Here is a 23,472-nt window from a genome sequence, read left to right as displayed (position 1 = left end):
CGTATATTACGATAGGGTGTGTAATGGTGACCCGTGGTTTTAATTTATATTAAACCACATGAAATTGCCATTTTGTAGGTCAAAATAGTCAAACATAAACAATTTCATGATTCAACCCAACATTTCTCTGATGACTGTGGAAGAAGAGCACGTTTTCATATATTTAATGGCTTTTTATTATGGAGTGCCCACTTATTTTGCCCATTCTTTTAGATATCTGACTTTTCTTACTGTCTGTAGGTCTTATGTACTCTGAATAGGAGCTCTATGTCAATTGCATGTGTTGCAAATAAGCGTCCTTAATCCTCTTAATGTCTTAATTTCGATGAGGTCAAATATGTCAATATTTTCCTCTATGCTGGTGTTCTTTGTATCCTATTTAAATCTTCCCCAACCGAGATCATAGACTCTCCCTTTTTTTTTTTTTTTCTTTTAAAGATTATTTATTTATTTGACAGACAGAGACCACAAGTAGGCAGAAAGGCAGGCAGAGAGGGCGGGGGGAAGCAGATTCCCCGCTGAGCAGATTGAGCGGGGCTCAATCCTAGGACCCTGGAATCATGACCTGAACTGAAGGCAGAGGCTTTAACCCACCGAGCGACCCAGGTTCCCTGGTACTCCCCTTTAATATTTTCTAAAAGCTTTATTTACTTGCCATCTCTATTTAGATCTAAAATCCATTTGCAATCAACTTTGCATATTGTGGGAGGGAGGGTTCCAACTTAATTTTTCCATGTGGATATCCAATTTTCATAGCACAGTTTATTGAAAAGATCATCTGAATTGCCACTTACATCATAAATCAAGTGTCAGATACTCACTTGTCTCTGTTGGTTCTACTGGTCAATCAACCCTTGAACCAATTGATAGAGTCTTAATCAGTTTTGTAATAAGCTTTGATAATTGATAAGGTGATTGTCTTCAAAGTGTTGTAGCTATTTCTATATATATTATAGAGTCCACATGTCAACTTCCATTATTTATAAGTAGAGAGAAGCAAACCCATTACATTATTAGGATTGCACTGAGTCTATGTATGAATTTGAAGGATAACCAGTATTTTCACAATATTGATTTTTCATATCCACAAATAACACCTATCTTCCAAATTATTGGACCTCTTCTATGGAAATCTTTTAGTACTTATTCGTAGGTACTTTTGCTTCGTAGAAGTTGTCCTTTTAAATTTTTCGTTTTCTAACTATCCATTGCTGGTCTAAATAAATAGAATTAATTTTAGTATATTGATTTTTCAGCCAGCTATCTTTGGTAAACTCTTATTAATTCAAGTAATACAGCCTTTGGGTTTTCTATGTAATAAGTCATATCAAAAGGACGTTTGCTCCTCTCCTTTCAGTGCTCCTTTTATCCTCTGTATCACTTTTTCATCAAGCTAGAGACCAACAGTACAATGTTGACTGGAAATAGAAAACCAGGCGTCCCTGTCTTATTCCAGTTCTCAAAGGAACACCAGCCTAGTTTAAGCTCCCCCAGCAGCGGACCTGAGAAATCCAAGTGCAAGGAGTTCGTTTGGGAGGTGGAGGGAAACACCCGTGGGGCTGTGGGGATGTGAGACACAGGGAGGGGGGCCAGGAAAGGGGTGTGTTATCAGGCTTAATTCTGCTGGGGTCAGGAAGCCAGGGTCAACTTCCCATGTCAGAATGATCTCCCAGGATGTGAGGGAGCTGAAGTCTTCTTGGAGCCTTGGCAGTCCCTGGCTGGTCTCTGGGGTGGGGAGCATTAGTTCCCTAGCATTTCCAAATGCCTTCACAGGAAAACTAGTCTAGCAGCAAACACGCCCCCAGGGCAAAGAAGTGCTACTGTTGGCAGGTGGGAGTTGGGCCAAGTCTACGGAATTGATCAAAGTGAGGGACACTGTGGGTTACTAAGTGTCTTCTATCAACACCGTCCACATTTTACCATTACAAAGAGCACTGGCAGTTCCCATGGGATGGCAGCGGCTGCCTGAGCCCAGATCTCTCTGGACATCCTCCAAAAATCACCGAGTTCAACCAAAGGACAAGGAAGGAAATAAAAATACTCCTACCACATGTTTACTGCAGACTGAGAAAATACTAGACTTCGTGATCAAGGGCCACCGCCTGGTCTCTGAGATGTGGAAATCCTAGGACCCCATCGACACTAGGGGGCGCTCGGTTCCAAAGCAGCCTGCCGCGGAAAGGCTGGTAACCCCAGTGTCCTGTGCCAGTGTCCATCACCAGCACACTTAAACTAACATGTAAGACTGCGGGTGCTCTGGGGGAAAGCCATTAGTTAGGCAAACTGTAAAGCAAAAAAGGATGAACAAACCCAAGAGGAGGAGCAGGAGGAGGACATGGAGGAGGAGGAAGAGGGAGAGAAAGAGGAAGGAAGGAGGGGAAAAAAGAGAAAGGAGAACAGACAGAAACGACGGGAAATTATTAGCCAGAAGAAAAAACACTGAATCATCAGAGACTGCTTATAAAAGTTTATGAGACTGAGAGGGGCAGGGAGGGGAACAGTGCCTGGGCCTCACGCTGAGTGTGGAGACCTCACGGCATTGAGATGGAGTCCTGGACTCTTCTGGAAATGGCGGAGCACTGAGGCCACTTCCCAGAAGAGAGGACCAGGGATGGGAGGACGTTCCAGCTGTGGACGCACCTACCTGCCTCTGACTTCAGACATGGCCTTGAAGAAAGGATTATTTGAGATCAGGCCTCCATCCTGTGCCCAGAGCTGGGGCCTCCTCTACCTGCGCCCTCCCGTCCCCTCTGTTCTGGTTCCAGAAGTCAAGCCAGGTTCAACTCCCACGCTTGGTCTCCAAAATAAGCACCACAGAAGGAGTCTGAGTGAGAAATCCACTTTAATACTCCAGCTTCAGCTCAGCTGATCACTTCTCAAGCACAAGAGAAGTCTTTCCAAGAGGCCTCAATCCACTAAGAGGTTACGGCTCAGAGAAGGAAACAGCTCAAAGAAGCCCTAAAATGGAAAGCAACATGGGATCTGGAATCAGTGGTGGTCAGCTGGGGGTGCCCTCTGGCACACCTCCTGCCAACACGGCCCAGCCAGAGAGGCACGGTGTTCACCGGCACCTGACAACTGCCCCAGTCCTCCCATCCCCCCACCCCCGTCCCTCTCATTATCCGCTGGAGGCTGATCAGGGCCCCTGTGCCTGGAGAAGGGGGACCCTTCCTTTCCTACATGGTAGCCCCCAGACAGCCAGCTCCCGTCACCCAAACTGGCTCCCGAGAGACAGCGACATGCCCAGGTGTCCCGAGGACGAGTGAGGCGGGAGTCACCTTGAAGAGAGTGAGGGTCTGGAGTACTCCCGAGGTGCAGGCGGTCTCACGGATAGAGTGCATGGCCAGCTGGGGGCTGCCTAAATCGAGAACCCGCAGCCCCAGCCGAGAAGCCAAGATAGGTCCGATGGTGGTTCCACAGGGAGAGTCATTCCGGACCATGAGATCCTAGGGAGGGAAGGAGAGGCTCTTTCACCACAAAGAGGGGCTGAAAGGTGCCCACTGGTGGGGGCTGCCTCAGAGAGCAGATGGGAACAGGAAGCCTACATTAAATGGCAGGCCCAAAGCACAGAATATTCTGGATTGGTCCCATTCTCTCCATCTGAACTACCGCCACTCTAATTCCAGCTACCACCATCTTGCCTTCCATTAAGAATCCATTCTCCACATAGCAGGGAGGGGAATTAAAATAATAATAATAATAATAAATGTACCGTTTTTATCAGCCTCTTGCTTAACATACATTCTCTCCCTGCCCCCATACACACACAACAATCATTCAGCAGTTTCAGGGTTTGCAGAAATATTGCTGTGGCATGCTGAAACCATTCTGTTTATATTCTGGTACAGAAATAAGTAAAAAAATCATAATATGACGTTTAGTGTTAAGATTTTTCAGTGTAAGGGAACAAAGAATTATAAAACTAGATAATTAAGTAGTAACTATTATTTTTTTGAATAAGAATTATAGTATTAACTCATGGTTTCCAAAAAATACGTATTTTTTTCCAGCTATGTCAACAAAAATGACCCCAAAGCACTGTCTCCCGTGATAACAATGAACAGTCCCATGGTGCTAGACCACAGTCTCTAAAATCCCCATCCTTCCAAAGCTGCCACGCTTGGGGAGAAAAATGAACAAGATGAGCCTGCAATTTCCTGCTGAATAGAAAGCAAGAACACTTCGAGAGTCCTGTCAAAGGACACGTGTTGAAAGGACTCCCATCTGGCAAAGTTATGATCATCTGAGGGTGAAATAAAGTGACTAAGGGGTGCCTGGATGGCTCAGTCAGTTAAGCATCTGACTCCTGGTTTCAGTTTGGGTCATTATCTCAAGGTCATGGGATCTCAGGGCCATGTGCTGGGCTCCATGCTCAGTGGGGAGTCTCCTTGAGATTCTGTCTCTCCCCCTCCGCCCCTCCCTCTGCACATGCGTACTCTCCCTCAAATAAATAAAATCTTTGAAAAAAAATGACTAGGGGTGCCTGGGTAGCTCAGTGGGTTAAGGCTCTGTCTTTGGCTCAGGTCATGATCTCAGGGTCCTGGGATTGAGCCTTACATCAGGCCTTCTGCTCAGTGGGGAGCCTGCTTCCCCCTCTCTCTTTGCCTGCCTCTCTGCCTACTTGTGATCTCTATCAAATAAATAAATAAAATCTTTTTTTAAAAAATCAGTTAACTTTAAAAAAAATTAGTACATGCCATTGGATCCACCCTGAACCAATAAAAATCTGATTTAATATCAGAAAAGGAAAAGAAAGAAACCCCTATGTGTCCCCATTTGGAGTGGCTATTAACATACCACACCTTGAAAACTGGTTATTTAAGGGAAAGAACGAGCAACTATTGGGTCTTTCCAATAGTTGGGAGACAGAAACCATATGTCATGATAACCAAACAGCCCTAGTGGATGGGCACAAAGTTCTGCCTCCCAGAAGAATAGCCGCTAATATCTGCAAAAGGGAAGACTCGTAGAAGGGATGAACTGGGGGAACGAAATTATTGATTTCGGCAAGGATTATCAATGGGTGTCAAAACCATCAGGTGTCTGGTGGATAGGGGACTCAACATTGGTACAGGTTACTGCCCAGCCAAAGGGAAAAAGCCCTCCTAGGATGGTGGGATTGGAGGACACCCCAGTCACGTGCTCGATCTTACTGTCACTAAGGGTGGATCACCCAGGTAATACGTGTATAATCCAGCATGAAGGACACACGAGTCATGATGGCTGCCCAAAGATATCTAACCTGAAGCTACCAAGCCTTTGGGTATGAATTCCAATTTAGAGGAAACACAGGGCTTAGAGGCACCAGCTAAATAACACTACCAGGAAACAACCAGACAAAGCTAGAAAGTGAGACATTATGTGGGATGATGAGCCTACATTTCTTCAACAAGTCAATGTTCTTTTATTTTTTTTAAGATTTATCTGTTTATTTGAGACAGAAAGTGAGTGAGTGCACGAGCAGGATGGACAGAGGGAGAGGGAGACAGAAGGCCAAGCACACTCCCCGATGAATGCAGAGCCCAACACGGGGCTCGATCTCATGACCCTGAGATCAGAGGCTGAGCCAAAACCAAAAGGTCAATGCTTAACAGACTGCATGACCCAGGCACCCCAAGTTGACGTTATTTTCTTTTTTTATTATTATTATTTTAAAATATTTTATTTATTTTTCAGAGAGAGAGAGAGCGCACACAAGCAGGGGAAAACGGTAGAGGGAGAAACAGGCTGAGCACTGAGCCCCATGAGGGGCTCGATTTCAGGACCCTGGGATCATGACCTGAGCCAAAGGCAGATGCTTAACGACTGAGCCACCCAGGTGCCCCAAGAATATTTTGGAGATAACTAGGGAAAGCTGAAATTGATCTGGGGGTGCCTGGCTGGCTCAGTTGGTAGAACATGCAACTCTTGATCTCGGGGTTGTGAGATCAAGCTCCATGTTGGGCGCAGACCTTACTCAAAAAAACACAAAACAAAAAAACAAAAAAAAAAAACCCAAATGATCTGTGCATTAGGATTAGATACAAATTTACTGAACCAAAAGTGTGCTAGATGAAAAGGTAGAGAATACAGAGTGAAGAAGAAGCAAACAACATATTCAAAACAATTAAACTTTTTATAAAATGGGTATTAAATATATATGTATTAAAAAAAAACTGGAAGCATATATGCTAATTTCTATGGGTTTATGTTTTCTTATTTGCATTTGTTTCCTGAATTTTTAAAGTATACATGTCCTGCTTCTGCTATGAGTTTGATTAAAGAAATTCCCCCAATGTCTCCTCACTGCCTTAGAACGCACAGACCCTCCTCCATGGCTTAGAAGGCCCTGCCCACCAGGCTGACAGGCTGAGCAGGCTTCTTTCCCCAGCACCCCTCCCCTTGCCCCGCCTCTACTCTTCTCACTCTGTCCCGAGGCTGCTCTGTCCCCTGAGGCCGAGGGAGCGCTCCTGTGCCCCTGGGGGCCTTTGCACTCATTCCCTCTGCAGGGATGCTCTCCCTGCAGACTTGCCCACAGCTGCCTCTTCCTGGGTAGTCAAGTCTCAGCTCCAAGTGTCACTTCCTCAGAGAGGCTTCCCAAAGAAGGGAAAGGTCAGGTCTACATGGGGCAGGGAGGGGGAGGTGTGTGGCAGAGAGCGCCCTGAGCTGGGAGACAGGAGGCTGGGGCCCTAGTCCCGACCCACCAGGTTCTGCTTGCTATGTGTCGCCAGACCCCCTGCACCCCAGTCCCTCATAGCTCTATCTCCACCTATCTCTGACGACCCGCGCCATTGCCACAGCAAGAATGAAAATGAGCAGGTGGGAGTTCCAGTCTCCCCGGCCCTGAACTTCACTTATGGAGGAGCCCAGGGTATGGGACAGAGATGCGGGGAACTGGATGGGAAGAAAGGACTAAACCCACGTGCCATGAGCACACTGTACCTTCAGATCTCACACAAAGCCAGAAGAGGCATCATCATCAGCCTCATTTTACAAGGTGTGGAAACGGACTCTGCGAAACGAGCGCCTAGCCCCACAGCACACCCAGCACGGATCCCAGCTCTGCCCAGCTCCAAAACCCATTCTTCTCTACTGGAACTCCATCCACCAAAGGTGGGCTCCCAGGCACTTCACCTTCCATGGGGGCCCATCTGCTCATGCCCCCCACTACCGCATTCCCCCCATCCTGTCCTCACAGGCAGGGCCCGGCCTCACCTGCAGGGGCACCCCGACCTTATTGGCCACCTCTCGGATCAGGGCCTCTGAAACTGCATTTGAGGCGTAGCGCTGCTTGCTGTTCACCTTGATCACAGGGCCCTGGGGAGGGGGAAACCAGGAAGCCTGGGTGAGGCACACACGGCAGGCAGGCCCACAGGGAAGGAGATGGTGCCCAGAACCAGGCAGGCCTTTAAGTCCCTACAGAGAAACAGGAGCATCTCACCTTATGGAATAAGGGCCGGTGGTTCTCCTCATGCTTGTCCCTGTAGGAAACCGAGTCAAGGATGGGGATGGCACACAGGTGGTGGGCCCCCCAACAGTCGCCTCCATCTATCCCTGGACAACATTCCTTCCCACCCAGTGCGGTGGGACCTGAGACACATGCCGAACACAGTGTCCCAGGCAGCCTCTAGCAGAGGCGCAAAGAAGTCTGTAGTCTATTCAACACACCCGGGTGGGGTGTTACATGACTTTGACCCACCTGGGTCTTGGCGCTGTCTGAGGGAAGCCACCACTGACCTTCCTACCAGAATGAGGGGGAAGGTGAAGGGGAAAGGAGAGAGGCTGGGGCCTGGGGCTGGGGTGGAGCCTGCAGGCAGGTTCCGCTGGGTCTGCAGCTGTGAAGACTGCACGCCTGGCCCGGCAGACTCACAGGTAGTTGGGGTGCACGGCATGGGCCATGTCTGCACTGATCATGTAGGACTTGGGGATGGCTTCCTCGAAGGCCGTCAGGTGCTGGAATGAGGCTGAGATCCGGCGCAGCACCAGCTCTGTCAGCAACGACTGGGCCCCCTGGGCGCTCTCGGAGCCCACCTGCCAACAACAGAGACTGGCTCTGGGGTCTGGGCTCGGCAGCAGAGCTGGAAGCCAGGGAGAGGGGCCCCACACCTGGGACCACCACTGGCCCGGGACCCTGCTGACTCCGGGGATGAGGAATGCGGGGTGTTGCGAGCAACCTCCCCAGTGCTGTGCCCCTGAAAACCTGATGGCGGGTGGGGGCTGGACAAATCCTATGTCACGCCTGGGGCAGAAAGAGAACTTTCTGGGGGCTTCCTGCACCTGCCTCCCCTCCTCCTCTCCTGACCTTCACATCTGGGGCTCAGATGTGCCCCACCGCGTTGGCCAATCGATCATCTTTTATGCATGTAACAGAGATTACTAACTATCCACACTATCCTGCACAAGAAAACACTCAGATTGGAGCTCAGCACGGGACTACCCAGTGAGAGAGGACACTCCTAGCTTTCCCATGCAGCTAAACATGGCCAGGACGATGGAGTTCTGTGGAACACAGGTAGCGAGGAACGCCACCTTCGGCTTGCACCTTAAAAGGTTGGGCACAGACTCTCCCTCCGCCCTTTCCTCTCATCCTCCTCTCTCAGTATAGACAAGATGGCAATGGCGGGGGATGGAACAGCCAGCCAGCCTGGATCCCGAGATGGAAGCCGAGGGCTCCGGACAGCAAAGACTTGTCCTGAACTGCTCCCTCTGACCTGTGCAATCCCAGGGGAGAGAAGGACTCGTCTGCTCAGGATCTGGGACCTGAGAGGGCATCTCACGGGAGCGCACAGAGCCAGGCCCCACCATGCCCTAAGCCCTGGGCTTGCAGGATGGAGGGCAGAGTCCCTGTCCTCCAGGAGCTCACTGTGTGGCACACGCAGCAATGTGGGCGGTACAGTCACACCTCCAGAAGCAGACTCGTGCTGAGCCAGGGCAGCCAAGGGCTAAGGGAGCACAGGCAGGGCCTTCCCATCTTTGTGGCTTCTAGAACAGCCCTGGCTTACAGCGGGTGCCTGGCACGAGCCAGCTGCGGGAAGCTTCACACAAGCGACCCTCCAAAGAGCCCTCCACGTACCTCTTCGTTGTCATAGAGCGCGATCATGCGCACGTGGGGCTCCGCGGCCAAAGAGGCAGGGGCTGAACAGGAGTCGATCAAAGCCTGTTTGGGGGGAGCAAGAGCATCCTTCTCACTCCTTCTTCCATAACCCCGCCCAGCAGCACCTGGCAGGTTCATGCTCCCCGCCTGCCTTTCTGTCACTGCGGCCGTACTGAAGCAGGCTGGGACTCGGACTGGCCTTCGTCTCTTAGGGCTCTGCCTGGCACACGGGAGACCCTTTCAGCTGGGCTAGGAGAATTCCCCCCTTGAGGTGTGCTCCCATCCCTGCCTATGTGAAAGGCAGAAGGTTGAATAAAATGCAGAAGTAGAATGGAGAAGCCTGAGAAGTCAAAACCTCCACACAGAGCACATAAACTGGTCGGCTCCAGTGAAAAGATCAAGGTCCACAGAGGCGACAGGGACTCCATCAGGGGGACACAGCTGGCTGGCTGTAGGAGCTGACACAGGTCCCAGGCTCAGCCCTGGTCTCCAGTATAGCCCAAAGCCTGTCTCTGAGAATAGGATGGGGGCAGGAGGGAGAGGTATGAAAAGAGAGAGAGCAGGAGGAAAGGAAGAAATAGAACTGCCTAGAGTAGAAAGAAGGCAAGGACTCTAAGGTGACCAGAAGGGATTGAGACAGGCCCCACAGAGACCCCAAGGCACAGACAGAAGGCTGGGTGGGCATAGAGGGCAGGGTGAGCAGAGGGAAGGGGGCAATGCTGCCTTAGGAGGCCCTAAGGCCTCTCCCTGAAAGCCTCTGCTTCATGGTTAGGAGACACCGTGACACCCCAGCCAGCCTCTCAACCTTCCCCAACCTCAGCCGTGGCCCCTCCCCATGGTCCACCTAACACCAGCAGACGGAGGAGGTGGCCAGTGGCTTTCTTAGGACCTGCTGGGCCTTGAGCCAGTCCCCCGACCACTGGTTCTCCTGGCCGTGTACCCCGTCTGGGGTGCACCCCCCGCCCTCCTCACCTGCAGGGCACAAAAGCAGCTGTGCAGATTGTCCAGCCGAGGGGCAAAGATGAACTCCTCATAGGCACCACCAAGGACCTAGAAAGATGGGACAATCAGCCCAACCTTCAACCCTCCATCCCAACTCACGTGCTTCTCCCTGCTCCCAGAGGCCTGGGTTGGAGTGAGCCTCCTTGGCTCTGTGTGCAAACTTGTGCCTTGCCCCTCGCCCCCCAGCTGAGGGGACGGGGACCCTGCTGGGTAGGGCTGAGCGGACAATGGGGAATGGAGCTGGGCAGGAGCTGAGAGATGGGAGGGTGACGTCTATGTTTCCCACCAGTTCCCATGGGACCGGGAAAAGGGAGCTGAATGGACACAAGAAAAGCTAAGGAAATAAACAGAAGAGGGGACCAGCCCAGAAACAGCGCACATTCAAACAGGACCGAATGTCCGAAGATTTCACAACTGGGAGGGACTTGAAGGCAGGCTCTAGAAAAAGGGGGGCTGCATCCAGGCCTTCTGCCCTCAGAGGGGCAGGGCCAGGGTCGGTTCAAAGTACACAGCGAGGGGCGCCTGGGTGGCTCAGTGGGTTAAAGCCTCTGCTTTTGGCTCAGGTCATGATCCCAGGGTCCTGGGATCAAGCCCCACATTGGGCTTTCTGCTCAGCGGGGAGCCTGCTTCCCTCTCTCTCTCTGCCTGCCTCTCTGCCTACTTGTGATCTCAGTCTGTCAAATAAACAAATAAAATCTTCAAAGAACACAGCGAGCCCCGATAGCAGAAACTACAAGGTGTGGGGAAAAATAAAATCTGTGGAGGGGCTGATCTCCAGGGCCCACACACGGATCCAAGGTGGTAGGTCGGAGGACGAAAGTGACCTTTTGAGAACCACTGGCCTGGAGGCAGAGGAACATGGTGTCTACTGGGGAAAAAGAGGGATGAGAGTAACTAGGGGACTGGCTGAAGTGGGATATACCGGGGCAGGCCAGGATCCCCGCGATCCCCACCCGTGAGTCCCTGCAGTCATGCGTTACCGCGGGTTGGGTGTCAGCAAGGCAGAGCTCCATCTCCAAGATATCCTCGGGGCTCAGTCCCAGATGGGCACAGAGAAGGGACATGAGGACCGAGTGGTGCCGGTCATCCTGCAGGGCAAAAGCATGCTGGGAGGAAGAAGGTCTGCTCTCTCCATCCTCCCTTTCTCCAGGGAATCAGTCCTTTCCCCCTCCGCCCCCCTTCCTAGGAGCAGGGGACACTCTTACAGCAGCACTGACAGGCCCAGCCTCCGGAGTCCCCTTCTCCAGCTCCTCCTGGACTGCCGTGGCAAGAATGGGGACTCTGTGGGGAGACACATGAGGGCAGCGTGGGGCGAGCTGGAGGGCACGACACCCCTGAGCTCAGATCTCCCCATGGGAACTGTCCCTGTACCTCGAATCCCAGCTTCCCAAATGGTACAGCTAAGAGGGCCTGCTGGTATCGTCAGCTGGGTCCCAAGAGTAGAACCTGGCTGTGGCCACCATGAGGTAGTGCAGTCCCAGGTCCCACAGGAACCCTGCCATCACTTGGTGCCACAGCCATCCCTCCCGGTCACCACAGCCCTGGCCCCAGGCTCACAAGTGCATCTCCATGTTGGGCCCGAAGTTCTCGTTGACGTTGCGCTGCAGGTGGATGGCCAGGTGTGGGATGCGAAGGATGGGCCGCTCCACGTGCACCAGCCGCTGTTCCAGCCGGCCTGAGGTAGGGCACTGTGGCCCGCCAGGCCAGGTCAAACCCAGGGGCCTTTCAACCCCAGCAGGTTAATACCCCCACTTCACCCCCACTGCCCCACTCTCCCTTCCCTGTGGGGCTCCCCACAGGTACCCCAAAGGAAGGTCACTGTCAATCTTCGGGCTGCTGAAGGTGAGAACCTCCCAGGTCCAACCCCAGTTCCCACCTTGACAATGACACGTCCAGCCAAAGTCAGGTCCCGGTCAAACCAGGTGCTCCAGATCCCACCACCATAGGTCTCCACGCCAACCTGCTGGAAACCCACCTGGCTGCGGCGGGACCGCCGTTTCACCTAAGTGTGAAGATAGGGAATGAGAAGTCAGAGAAGGCCAAATGGCAGGATTTGGACACGAGACAGACAGATGGAGGCCTAAGGACCAAAGGAAGAGTATCTCTGAGAGAGAAGGCTCCAAGTGTGGAGGAAGGGGGCGACCAGTTTGCCCCGGTCTGAGGACAGAGCCCCGGTCTGAGGACAGAGCCCCCAGTTCGTACCTCTCCACTCCCTTTTGCTGTATATTTCCCTGATGACCCTCCTACCCCAGTGCAGCCTCAGTTCCTCACCCGGAGACAAGGGCTGTCCGTGTGGGCTCCAATGAGGCTGAAACCATTGCCAGGAACATACTGGCCTCCAACAGCAAAAGCAATGATCGTTGAGGAGTTCCTGGTCAGAAAGTACTGGGGGGTGGAGGGGGTTAAGATTGACTGATTAGCCAGCTGGCTCAAAGGACTTTGAGCCCCGGCCTAGGGACCTGCTTTTCTCCCCCCACCCCACCCCACCCCACGTACCTTGCTCTCAGGCTTGATATCCCAGCTCTCCGTCTCTTTGAGTTCATGGAAGCCAGCCTGGAGGAGGCGGCTGCGGCACTCGGCCACGGCTGTAGAAAAAAGAGCCCTTTCATAGCGATGGAAGCGGGTTAGGAGGCACACCGGCCACCACCCTCCTCTCCTGTCTTGGTCACTTACCGTGGAAAGGAGAGGGGCTCCGGTTCACGAACTTGAGGAGTTCCCGGGCCGCGGCCTGCACCGCCTCTTTGCGGGCCCTACCGGTCATGGCCACCTAGTGGAGGCGGGGTAGGGGGGCTGCTCAGACTCCTACCAGGTTTGGGACCCTTGATTTATATTATCCAGGCCCCGGGAACCACCTTCCCCCCACAAACCCCATCCCTGCGAAGTGATCGCTCCAGGGCTCGGACCTCCGCTTCCGTCCCTCTCCCCACAGACTACACGCAGATGCCGGGCCAAACCTCTTCCGCCGAAAGCTCTGGCCCTCCAGCCGAAGTATCAGAACCCCAGGCAGCGCTCACCGCCCAGCTCTTCCAAGACGGCCCGCCTCCTAATCCGAGCTTTAGCCCGGCCCCCTAAACCCCACCCCCACGTGCCCGCCCAGCCCAGAAACCCCGGTCGGTTCCGAGCTCTAAGCTTCCAAGCGGGCCCCTAACTCAAGAGCCGGCTTGCACTAAGGAGCCAAAGTCCTACTGGCCGGGGAATACCCTGCCTCCACGACCCCAGTCTTTAGCAGGCCACCCTTTTCCACCCCCCGGGAAGATCAGGTTACGGAGGCCGAACTTTCGGTTTCGCTTTGGGTCAGGCACAGCCCTCACCTCGGCGCGCTGTTGAGCTTAAGCCCGAGCGGGCTCCGAGCCGGGTCTGGGGTCGGAGTTAGAGCTGGGCGGGCGATGGACACCTACCTGCATGGCCCCCCAACGCGTGGGCCCGCGTCCACTAGCCCTGCCCCCGTGCTCGGCCCGCCCCCTAAACCCGCCGCGTGCCCCGCCCCCGCCGCGCCGTCTGCTCCGCCCCTCGCTAGGCCGCGCCGCCTGCCCCGCCCTCTCTGTCCGCGTTGGCGGCGGGAGCCCTCTGCTGCCCGGGAGGTGCCAGGACAGCCGCGAGTCGCGCGCCCCCAAGCCTGCCCGGGGTCAGGGAGTAGGAGGAAAAACTCCCCCGCGCCAGCTCACCTGGTCCGACGAGTACTGTACAGAGTGCTCTCTCTCTCCACAGGCACCCTTGTGATAATAAAAGCAACAGGGCCAGTGTTCATGGAGCGCTCACGGTGAGCTTTAGCTTTATGATAAGGCTTCACGTGTTACCTGGTTATCTTCCCAGCTGCTCTATCAACTTTGTCCTTTCACTGTCCCCATTTTATACATGAACAAAACAAGTACAGAGATGAATCACCTGTCCAGAGCAGTAAATGGCAGAGGTGGGGTTTGGGCTCAATTAACTTGACCCCAGCTACCTGGAACAAGCCACTCTCATATCTTTTCTGGCCCTTTTTCATACGCACCTTGGTATGCGTTAGGTGCCCCCGGGAGTCCCTGAGGGACAGAGAAGTTAATGACTTGCCCAAGATCACACGGCCATTTGGATGCATCTAGAATTTGTCTCCTATCTGCACTCTTCCCACATCTTAAAACGACAAAGTGAAACAAACTCCACATGTTCTTGGAGGCAATCCCAATATTCATATGTCAAGAGTGGTGAGTGGCAATTTAAAAAATCAAGGTGCTCACCTAGTCATAGATTCTGATCATGACTCTAGGTGGCCCTTGGGTCCAAAACAAGGCCCAGCAACCAGGCGTGTTAGCACTCCAGGGATTAGAGGTCAACAGCACAATCTGCCCTTTATATGCCGGGATAGGAACGTTGGGAGAGGGCTGGGAAGCAGTGGGAGAGGCCCACTAGCCCTCAGTTCACAGGAGTAGGTACTGCAGGTGTTCAAGAATATACAGGTGGTGGGGTAAATTCATGGCATTCCCTAACCGTTCATTGAAATGTCATTAGGTATAAAGTTTCAGTGCTGAGTGGGTCATGGAGAGAACATTCTTTTCCTCTGAGAGCCAGAGGCTGGCTACTAGTGAGGAAGGGACACATTCATGGACAATGACAACTGCTGAAACAGAGGTACAATGTATAAGGGAAGGACACTTAACTTAAAAAACTTGTAATGCTCTTCCGAGTACAAAAAAAGAGTACATGCTAATGTGAGAAATTCAAATATCATCAAAATGGGTAACTTAGAAAGTGAAATAAACCTTGGATAAATTGAATATCCATTCTTGATTAAAACAACAACAACAAAACGAAATGCTCTTTACAAGCCAAAACGAGAAAGGGTAAAAGCGTAACTGCAGAAATTAGTGGGGAAATAACAGAAGTGCTCCTTTCAAGTCAGAAATAAGAAACTGGTGAGCTTTACTGCCGTTTTAAACATGGAAAAGTAAAATGTCTCATTACATATAGATTATTTGGTTACCTAGAATCTCTAAAAATAAAAACTGACAAGCTATTTGAACTAGTAGGAAGAGTAGCCTGATTTTATTTTATTTTTTAAAAAATATTTTATTTATTTATTTGACAGAGAGAGAGAGTTCACAAGCAGGGAGAGAGGCAGGCAGAGAGGAGGGGAAGCAGGCTCCCCACTGAACAGAAAGCCCGACATGGGGCTTGATCCCAGGACCCTGAGATCATGACCTGAGCTGAAGGCAGAGGCTTAACCCACTGAGCCACCCAGGCTCCCCAGTGGCTTGATTTTAAAAGTCATCAGCTTTCCTGTGCAATAATCAACTAGAAAATAAGCTAGTAAAAGGGTCCTATTTACAAGAACAAGAAATACTATTAAATTTCTAGGAATGAGGGGCAACTGGGTGGCTCAGTCAGTTAAGCATCTGCGTTTGGCTCAAGTCATGAACCCAGGGTCCTGGGGTCAAGCTCCACATCAGGCTCCCTGCTCAGCGGGACTCCCTGCTCAGCGGGGAGTCTGCTAGTGCCTCTCCTCCCGGCTTGTGCTCCCTTTCCTTCAAATAAATAAATAAAATCTTTAAAAATTAATAAATTCCTAGGAATGTGTATGAGAGAGACTTGGTCTCATTGTAATCAGGGAAATGCATGTTAATAGGAGATACCATTTTTGATTTGTCAGATTGGCAAAAATGAAAAAGATTGGTTATATGAAGTGTGGGAGAAGGTCTGGGGAAATGTGTGCCTTTATACCGATTTCTGTGCTATAATTAATCCCTGGGGCTGGTTCTAAGCAGCCAACATAAGCTGAGTGTGGAGTTGGGAGGATACACACAGAAGCATGCCACTGGATAGATTTGTACCCTACGGACGTTATAGACATAAATAACCTTAAGAACATAGATTGATAATAAAATAGCTAGGAAAGTGATGATTTTTGAGTATTTGTTATCTGTTTGCAATATAATTTAAGTTTACATAATTGAATTTTTTTAATGAGTGCTACATTTAGTGATGGGATCACAAAATTCCTGGCAATTTGACAGTCATTTTCATGGGCTGGTTTGGGCCAGCTCTGACACACCGCTTCACCCATACCCTACATCTTTGTTCCTCACAGTGTGGTTTCTTGACCAGCAGCATCTACAACACTCAGCAACTTTCTAGATATGCATAAAGAACTTCAGGGCTTACCCCAAACCTATCAGATCATAATCTGCATGTTAACAAGGTCCCTAGATAATCTGAATGCAAGTTCAAGTTTGAGAATGCCATGTGGCAGTTAAAAAACAATGAGGTTAATTTTTATGCACTATCATAGGAAAAAAAAGTGCTGAATATATTGAGTGAATAAAAAAACAATTTCCAGAATACGACTTACAAGGCAAGAGCATTTAGGTATAACTCACATAATGAACCAAATTCTGGATTTTGTGTATGTATATGTGTAAGTACATGGAAACATGTTTGGAAAGAGAATGGGATTGCATTGGTTATGAAATGGGGGGGGGGGAGTTCAAGTGTGGGACGTTACCTATCTCAAAAACATTTCTGAGAATCTTCTTGCCTTTAGCCTGCTGAGAAATTCTTCCCCACCAGTCAATAGCTGGTGTTCACGAGGCTACCATCATTCATTTCTGTTTGGCTGAACAACTACTAAAGTGCAAATGCCTGTAAGTTACCATAGCAATTGGTAACACATACTTCAGTGTGCCTTCGTTTGATATACATGTCCTTTCTGATCTCTTAAGGTTTGTTAGAGAAGCTTCCTAAGTAGTAATTTGTCACATAATTGTTAAGAGCGATTTGAGATACCGAAGACCAAAGCTATGGTGTAAGGAGGGGAAGGTGCATGTGTGTGTGTGTGTGTATGTACTGTCCCTGTCTGCAAAAATGATCTTGATTTCCTGATGACAAGACAGTCCTGGGTATCTCATTGCTGGTAGATATCTTGGCTGTTTAAATGCATGAATAATTTGCTTCTGGGCATAATGATAGGAGCGTGCATAGGATACAAGATGGTATGTCCTTCTTCAGTGTCATTGGAAGGACACTTGTTTCCAACACATGTCTTCTGCTCAAGTTCTGTTTTCCATGAAAGACTCAACTGATCAAGAACTACAAATCCCAGGATGCCTTGAGGTGAGCAGCTTCAGCAAGGTTGTAATTTTCAACCAGTTATGTTCTAGGAGGGAGGCTTTAGGGGCACCTGGGTGGCTCAGTCCGTTGAGTGGTCAACTTCTGATTTTGGCTCAGCTCATGATCTCAGTGTCCTGAAACAGAGCCCTGTGTGGGACTCTGAACTCCGCGCAGAGTCAGCACGTCCCTCTCCCTCTGCTCCTCCCCCTGCTCTCGCGCACGCGCTCTCTCTCTCTCTCTCTATCGTAAATAAAATCTTTTTTGGGGGGGGGGGCACCTGGGTGGCTCAGTGGGTTAAAGCCTCTGCTGTTGGCTCAGGTCATGATCCCAGGGTCCTGGGATTGAGCCCCGCATCGGGCTCTCTGCTCAGTGGAGAGCTTGCTTCCCCCCCCACCCCTCTGCCTGTTTCTCTGCCTACTTGTGATCTCTGTCTGTCAAATAAATAAAATCTTTAAAAAAAAAAATCTTTTTTTTTTTAAATGTACTTTGTGTGGTTAAAAAGAATGCAGAACTTTTATAGGTACTGATAGGGAACAATTTCCAAGATATACTAAATGAAAAAACAAGGTGCAAAATAGTAGTTATGGTTTGTTCTGTGTATAAACACGCAAACACACATATATATTCTTATACGTTTAAAAGTGGTCACAAGAAATTAGTGACTGACTCTAGGATGGAGAGATTTTGGCTTAAGTTCTGTGGTAAGAGAAAAGCTTCTCTTTTCCTGTAAATCCTTTTGCACTTTTTGAATTTTTTTCTATATCCATCCACATATTACCTACTTTTAAAACCAAATAGCAAATTTTAAAAAGTAACAGGTGGAAAGATGAGCTTTAAGTACCTTCTGTGACTGAAATTTTGTTTTCTTCTGAACTCCTACTGATTTAGTAAGCAATTTGTTGGTTGGCATTTATCCCTAAAACCTTCAGTTTAAAAATGCCCACAATAAGGGGCCCTTGGGTGGCTCAGTAAGTTAAGCATCTGCCTTTGGCTCAGGTCATGATCTCAGGATTCTAGGACTGAGCCCCACTTTGGGCTCCCTGCTCTGCAGGAGTCTGCTTCTCCCTCTGCCTGCAGCTCACCCTGCTTGTGCGCTCTCTCCCTCTCTCAAATAAATAAATAAAAACTTTTTAAAAATGCCCACATAAAACTGTATTACTTCTGATTTGGAAATTGTGTCCACATGTGGAAGGGAAAACAGATGGGATACTTCTTTTTTTTTTTTTTAAGATTTTATTTATTTATTTGACAGACAGAAATCACAAGTAGGCAGAGAGACAGGCAGAGAGGAAGGGGGGGGAAGCAGTCTCCCCGCTGAGCAGACAGCCCGATGTGGGGCTCGATCCCAGGACCCTGGGATCATGACCTGAGCTGAAGGCAGAGGCTTTAACCCACAGAGCCAGCCAGGCGCCCTTCTTCTTCTTCTTTTTTTTTTTTTTTAATATTTTATTTATTTATTTGACAGAGATCACAAGTAGGCAGAGAGGCAGGCGGGGGGGTGGGGGCAGGCTCCCTGCTGAGTAGAGAGCCCGATGCAAGGCTCGGCTCCATCCCAGGACACTGAGATCATGACCTGAGCTGAAAGCAGAGGCTTTAACCCACTGAGCCACCGAGGTGCCCTGGGATACTTCTTTTGATGTTGATATTTATACAAAAAATGAACTGGGGGTGAGATAGGGAACGCTTCTGGAAAAGGTACCCAAATCTATTAATTCTTCACTTACACAGAACTATGAACAATTGATCCTGCCCCCCCCCCCCCCCCCCGCTCTAGGCTCTGCTTCCCTCCCACCCAGCATGTCATCCACTCGGTTCTCTTCATCATCCCCATGCCTTGCCACTCTGCCTTTGCTCACTTGTCTGGCAAAAACCCAACCCTGATTGCAACAGCTCCCCCGCTGCTCCGTGTCTGCACCTGGCACACAGTAGTGATACAATAAATATTTATCCAATGAATGAGATCTTTAAAATTTTTTGGTGAAAATTTGCCCTCAGAGAATACTCCCCAGCAATAAAAAGGACCAGAGTATTGAAAACTGCAACAACTTGGATGGATTTCATAAACATTAGGCTATGTGGGGAAAAAATGACAAAATTATAGAACTGGGAGAACGAATTAGTGGTTGGGCCACAGTCTAGGGAGGATGGGAACCTAAATGTGACTGCAAAGGAGTAGCATAAAGATTATCTTTGTGGTGGGGTGCCTGGGTGGCTCAGGTGTGTTAAGCAGCTGCCTTCAGTTCAGGTCATGTTCCCAGCATCCTGGGATCAAGCCCCACATTGGGCTCCCTGCTCAGCGGGAAGCCTGCTTCTCTCTCTCCCACTCCCCCTGCTTGTGTTCCCTCTCTCTCTCTGTCTCTCCCTGTCAAATAAATAAAAATCTTTAAAAAAAATTAATAAATATTGGCAAACCCTTTAAAAAAAGGATTATCTTTGTGGTAGCAGAATTGTTCTCTATCTGGATTAGAATAGTGGTTGCTTGATACCACAGGTGTGATACAGCTAACATGCAGGGCACCCAATTAAATTTGCATTTCAGATAAAGAATAATTTCCTAGTATAAGTATGTCCCAAATATTACATGGGAAATCCATCCACTAAAAACGAAACAAGACCCAAAGACAAAATTTAACCGAGCATCCTGTGTTCTTGTTTGCTAAATCTGGCAATGCTAGTTAACAGGGCATAGAACTATCCACACACTGTAGTTATTTAAGATGGGACCATGGAGGGAAAGTGGGTGAAAGGTACGCAGGACCTCTCCATACTATTTTTTGCAACCTCCTGTGAATGATAATTATTCCAAAATTAGAAATTTTTTCAATGGCTCTCAGAAGAAAACCGACTGTCCCTGTTGGTGATAAACACAGAGATAGAGGAAGCACAGGCTAGTAACCAGCCAAGAAGTTTTATGGACCCTTGTAAACTTTTGGCCCTTCTCCGGGGTCTTAAGATGTATCCCCTTTCCAGTGTCAGTGGTCTCATGGAGGTTACTGACGGTGTAACACAAAGGTTACGCGTGGCGGGGGCGGGGCTTGGGATCACACCCGCCTGCGCTCAAGTGCTGGCTCCTCCCCTGCTTAGCTGGGAGCCTCGTCTGCACTTCGGATACTGGACCCAGCCCACACCCCATGCCTCTTTCCAACTCCACGTTCAGGGACCGCGGGCTGGTAGCTTGAAACCTGCCTGGGAGGATTTACACTCCCGAGATCAGCAAACACTACAAATCAGGGTTGGTTTGTTTTTTCTTCTTCTTTCAAAGAGAGCTATTTATTACCCACATGCCATCACACCGCAGACACCAAGCCTCAGTCGACAGGTCTGTCAAACGGGGAAAGGCAACAGTAGTAACTGCATGACGTTAGGAAGAGTCAATGAGATCCAGAATGTTCTATGAGGATTAAAAAGTGCCTGGAGGGTTCCTGTCCTTAAGTTTGTCAAATTCTAAGTGAATGATAAATGTTACCATTTGTTACTGTTTCTTTCATAGTGAACTGCTCAACTTAAGGGCACCCTTAGGCCTTACTTATCTGGATATCTTTAGTGACTGGTTCAGGGCCTAACTCAGCAAAGTGCTGAATAAATGGTCGCTAAATTAGGAATAAATGGCAGATAATAGTGACTCCAGGTTCTCTACACCTCTGGGAAATGTGCATTTTATCAGAGGCCTTCTAGGGCACACTTCTTCTTTTTTTTTAAGATTTTATTTATTTGACAGAGGGAGAGATCACAAGCAGGCAGAGAGGCAGGCAGAGCGGGGGGTGGGGGGGAGCAGGCTCCCTGCTGAGCAGAGAGCCTGATGTGGGGCTCGATCTCAGGACCCCGAGATCATGACCTGAGCCGAAGGCAGAGGCTTAACCCACTGAGCCACCCAGGTACCCCTAGGGCACACTTCTTGTTTAACCTGATTTTCAGGCTGGCAGGGAGGGCTAGGGAGCACCCATATCCCCCAGGATACTGTCTGTAGGCCTGGCCATGACCCCCAGGGCTGCAATCCTGGCACGTGCCCCCAAGGTGATGGAGGCAGGCCTCCTGTCTCCTTCCTCCTGAAGCCAGGATGGGGCATTTCTGGCTCTGAGCCTGTCTGACTAGAGGTCATTTAATCCTCGCTGGATTTGTCCTGTTTATTTTAGTGAACAGGGCTGTTTACTTTCAGTTTGTATTTCTAGGGGTGCTTGCTCATTTTGCTTCCCTTTTATTTACTTTTTGCAAGTACTTGGGTTTGAGTAAATATGTCTATAAAGTTCCAGGGACTGGGTTATTCTGTGTCTGGTATTTTAATGGCCTTTAAACAGTGTCTGCTCAGGTAAGCATTTTATGGATGGATCGCAAAGATAGAGAATTCTGTTCTTAGTGGCCTCTGATTCCTTCCAAACTGACAGCCAGCCACCAGGAGCCTGTGAATCATAGCTTTTCATCAGTAATAAAAATATCAAAACCAACACCCATCTCAGACCGAGAAACTGACACACTCCGGTCAACCGACTGCCTGGTATTTAAAACCAGGACAACAAACAAATAAACAAAGAACAGAACCCCCCCCCCCCCGCCCAAAACCCAAAACCCAAAACCCAAAACTGAAAAACACCGGGGCAACGGGGCAACGCTTAGGGTAAGAGTTACCTAGAGTGTTTTCTAAAATGCAGATTCATGAACCCCATGCTTGACAGTTCTGTTTTGCAAGGTTTGGGCTAAGGCTCAGGAATGTGCTTTTTTTTTTTAAAGATTTTATTTATTTATTTGACAGAGAGAGATCACAAGCAGGCAGAGAGAGAGAGAAGGAAGCAGGCTCCCCGCTGAGCAGAGACCCCCCCCCGATGTGGGGCTCGATCCCAGGACCCCGAGATCATGACCTGAGCCGAAGGCAGCGGCTTAACCCACTGAGCCACCCAGGCGCCCCAGGAATGTGCATTTTTAACCTGTGCTGCAAATTCTGTCCTTAGATCACCCTGAGAAACACTAGTCTAGATTCTCAAAAACACTAGTGCCAATGGGTGAGCCACCCTTGAGGATAGCGCCTTGTGGGGCACCACAGAGAGAAGCTGGGGGCCCAGAGAGAGAGCTATTTGGAATGATTCTGTCAGCAATTAGCACCCTGCTCCTCTAAAGCTAGCCCAGAGAGGACACAGAGGATTGAGCCAGTAAGCCTCTCGCTTACGGTCTAATTTGCCAGCAACTTGAGGTCAGGGGCTGAATCTCCCTCCTGTTACTGACCCCAACAATGCCTAGGACGATGCTTGGCTTACAGGTTGGCACCTGCTCTGGCTGGGACACTCCCACCCAAGACTGACCTAGAAGACATGCCAGTTACCTCAGGGTAGCCTGGGAGCCAGTTGTTGGGAATAGACGTGGCGGAGAGGCTGAGCGCCATGGTCACCTGCTCACCTCCTCCCTAGATGGATGGAGTCTGTCAGAGGCTGAATAGATGCCTGGGGCGGGGAGGTGGGGGCAGCGGGTGGCTACTGCCTTTTTTGCCAGCTCCTCACCCGCCTCTGCCCCTCTGACCTGACACCCAGAGTCTTCAGTCCCTGTCCCCCTGGGGCCCATTGTGACATCATCAATACAGTTGGAAACAGCTGTCCCTCACAGCGCAGCTGAGCCTCAGGCTAGCCTCTAGTGGCCAATGTCTACATGGAGACCGCTGACCGGGGGGTGGGGTCCTAGATCCCAGAAAGCCGCAGACAGACTTCTTCACTTGAAGAATCCCACCCCTCCTTCTCTATCTGGACCCCTTTGTTTCCCTTCCCGGGGAGTGTGTTCGTTAGTCCATTTGTGAAGATTTACTCATTTATCCTCCGTTTCCTTCCCCCCAACCCTCTCCCCCACCAGAAGGTGAGCTCCGGGAGGGCTTGGCCCATATCTGCTTTTCATTGCTGGATCCCTAGTGCCTAGCACAGAGCCTGATACATAGCAAATGCTCCATAAATGCTTTTCGGGTGCAGGAGAGGCTTCACGGACTCCGGCCAGCAGATCCTTGAATCACTCGACAAGCAAGCTTTGTACATCCATTGTGCGTCTGGCTCTTGTCAACCTGAGCAAGTCCTTTTCTGCCCCAGGAGCCCCCAGCCCGGTGGTGGGATGCTGGAGCCACGCCCTTCGTGTAACACACCCGGAAGAGGGCTCTCTCCCAGCTCTGTGGAGATGCGGCTGCAGGCAGGATCGCGCTGTGTTCACGACAGGCTCTTAAGCCAGAGAAATGGGCTGTGGTCTGGGAGGATTTCCCCTGACCGATTCAGGGAGTCCTGCCTGCCCCGAGGCCTCTGCCTCTGCCTCCGTGGACAAGCTCGGCTGCTTGTTTGTGCTAACATTGC

The 23,472-nt window shown here is 50.1% G+C and overlaps 1 protein-coding gene across 5 annotated transcripts; it reads right to left on the bottom strand.

The window, feature by feature from the left end:
- Positions 1-2,823: 2,823 nt before the first annotated feature.
- DNPEP (aspartyl aminopeptidase) lies at positions 2,824-22,651 on the bottom strand. 5 transcript variants are annotated; one of them, XM_059167965.1, is made up of 16 exons: positions 22,473-22,651; positions 13,741-13,788; positions 12,749-12,842; positions 12,572-12,660; positions 12,347-12,460; positions 11,952-12,077; positions 11,633-11,763; positions 11,281-11,356; positions 11,056-11,163; positions 10,046-10,123; positions 9,053-9,136; positions 7,850-8,010; positions 7,421-7,460; positions 7,195-7,296; positions 3,279-3,446; positions 2,824-2,958 (listed from the first exon to the last, which is right to left on the bottom strand). In XM_059167965.1, exons 1-16 carry the CDS (start codon positions 22,530-22,532, stop codon positions 2,908-2,910), a joined length of 1,530 nt encoding a protein of 509 aa, XP_059023948.1. In that variant the 5' UTR covers positions 22,533-22,651; the 3' UTR covers positions 2,824-2,907. The 5 variants fall into 5 exon arrangements, with proteins under 5 accessions (XP_059023948.1, XP_059023952.1, XP_059023951.1 ...); XM_059167969.1 differs by lacking the exons at positions 13,741-13,788; positions 22,473-22,651 and adding an exon at positions 13,474-13,561; XM_059167968.1 differs by lacking the exons at positions 13,741-13,788; positions 22,473-22,651 and adding an exon at positions 13,387-13,524.
- Between the last annotated feature and the right edge of the window lie 821 nt (positions 22,652-23,472).

This window comes from Mustela lutreola, chromosome 3, assembly GCF_030435805.1.
Source record: "Mustela lutreola isolate mMusLut2 chromosome 3, mMusLut2.pri, whole genome shotgun sequence".
Lineage (NCBI taxonomy): Eukaryota > Metazoa > Chordata > Mammalia > Carnivora > Mustelidae > Mustela > Mustela lutreola.
This window is presented reverse-complemented; position numbering and strand designations above follow the sequence as displayed.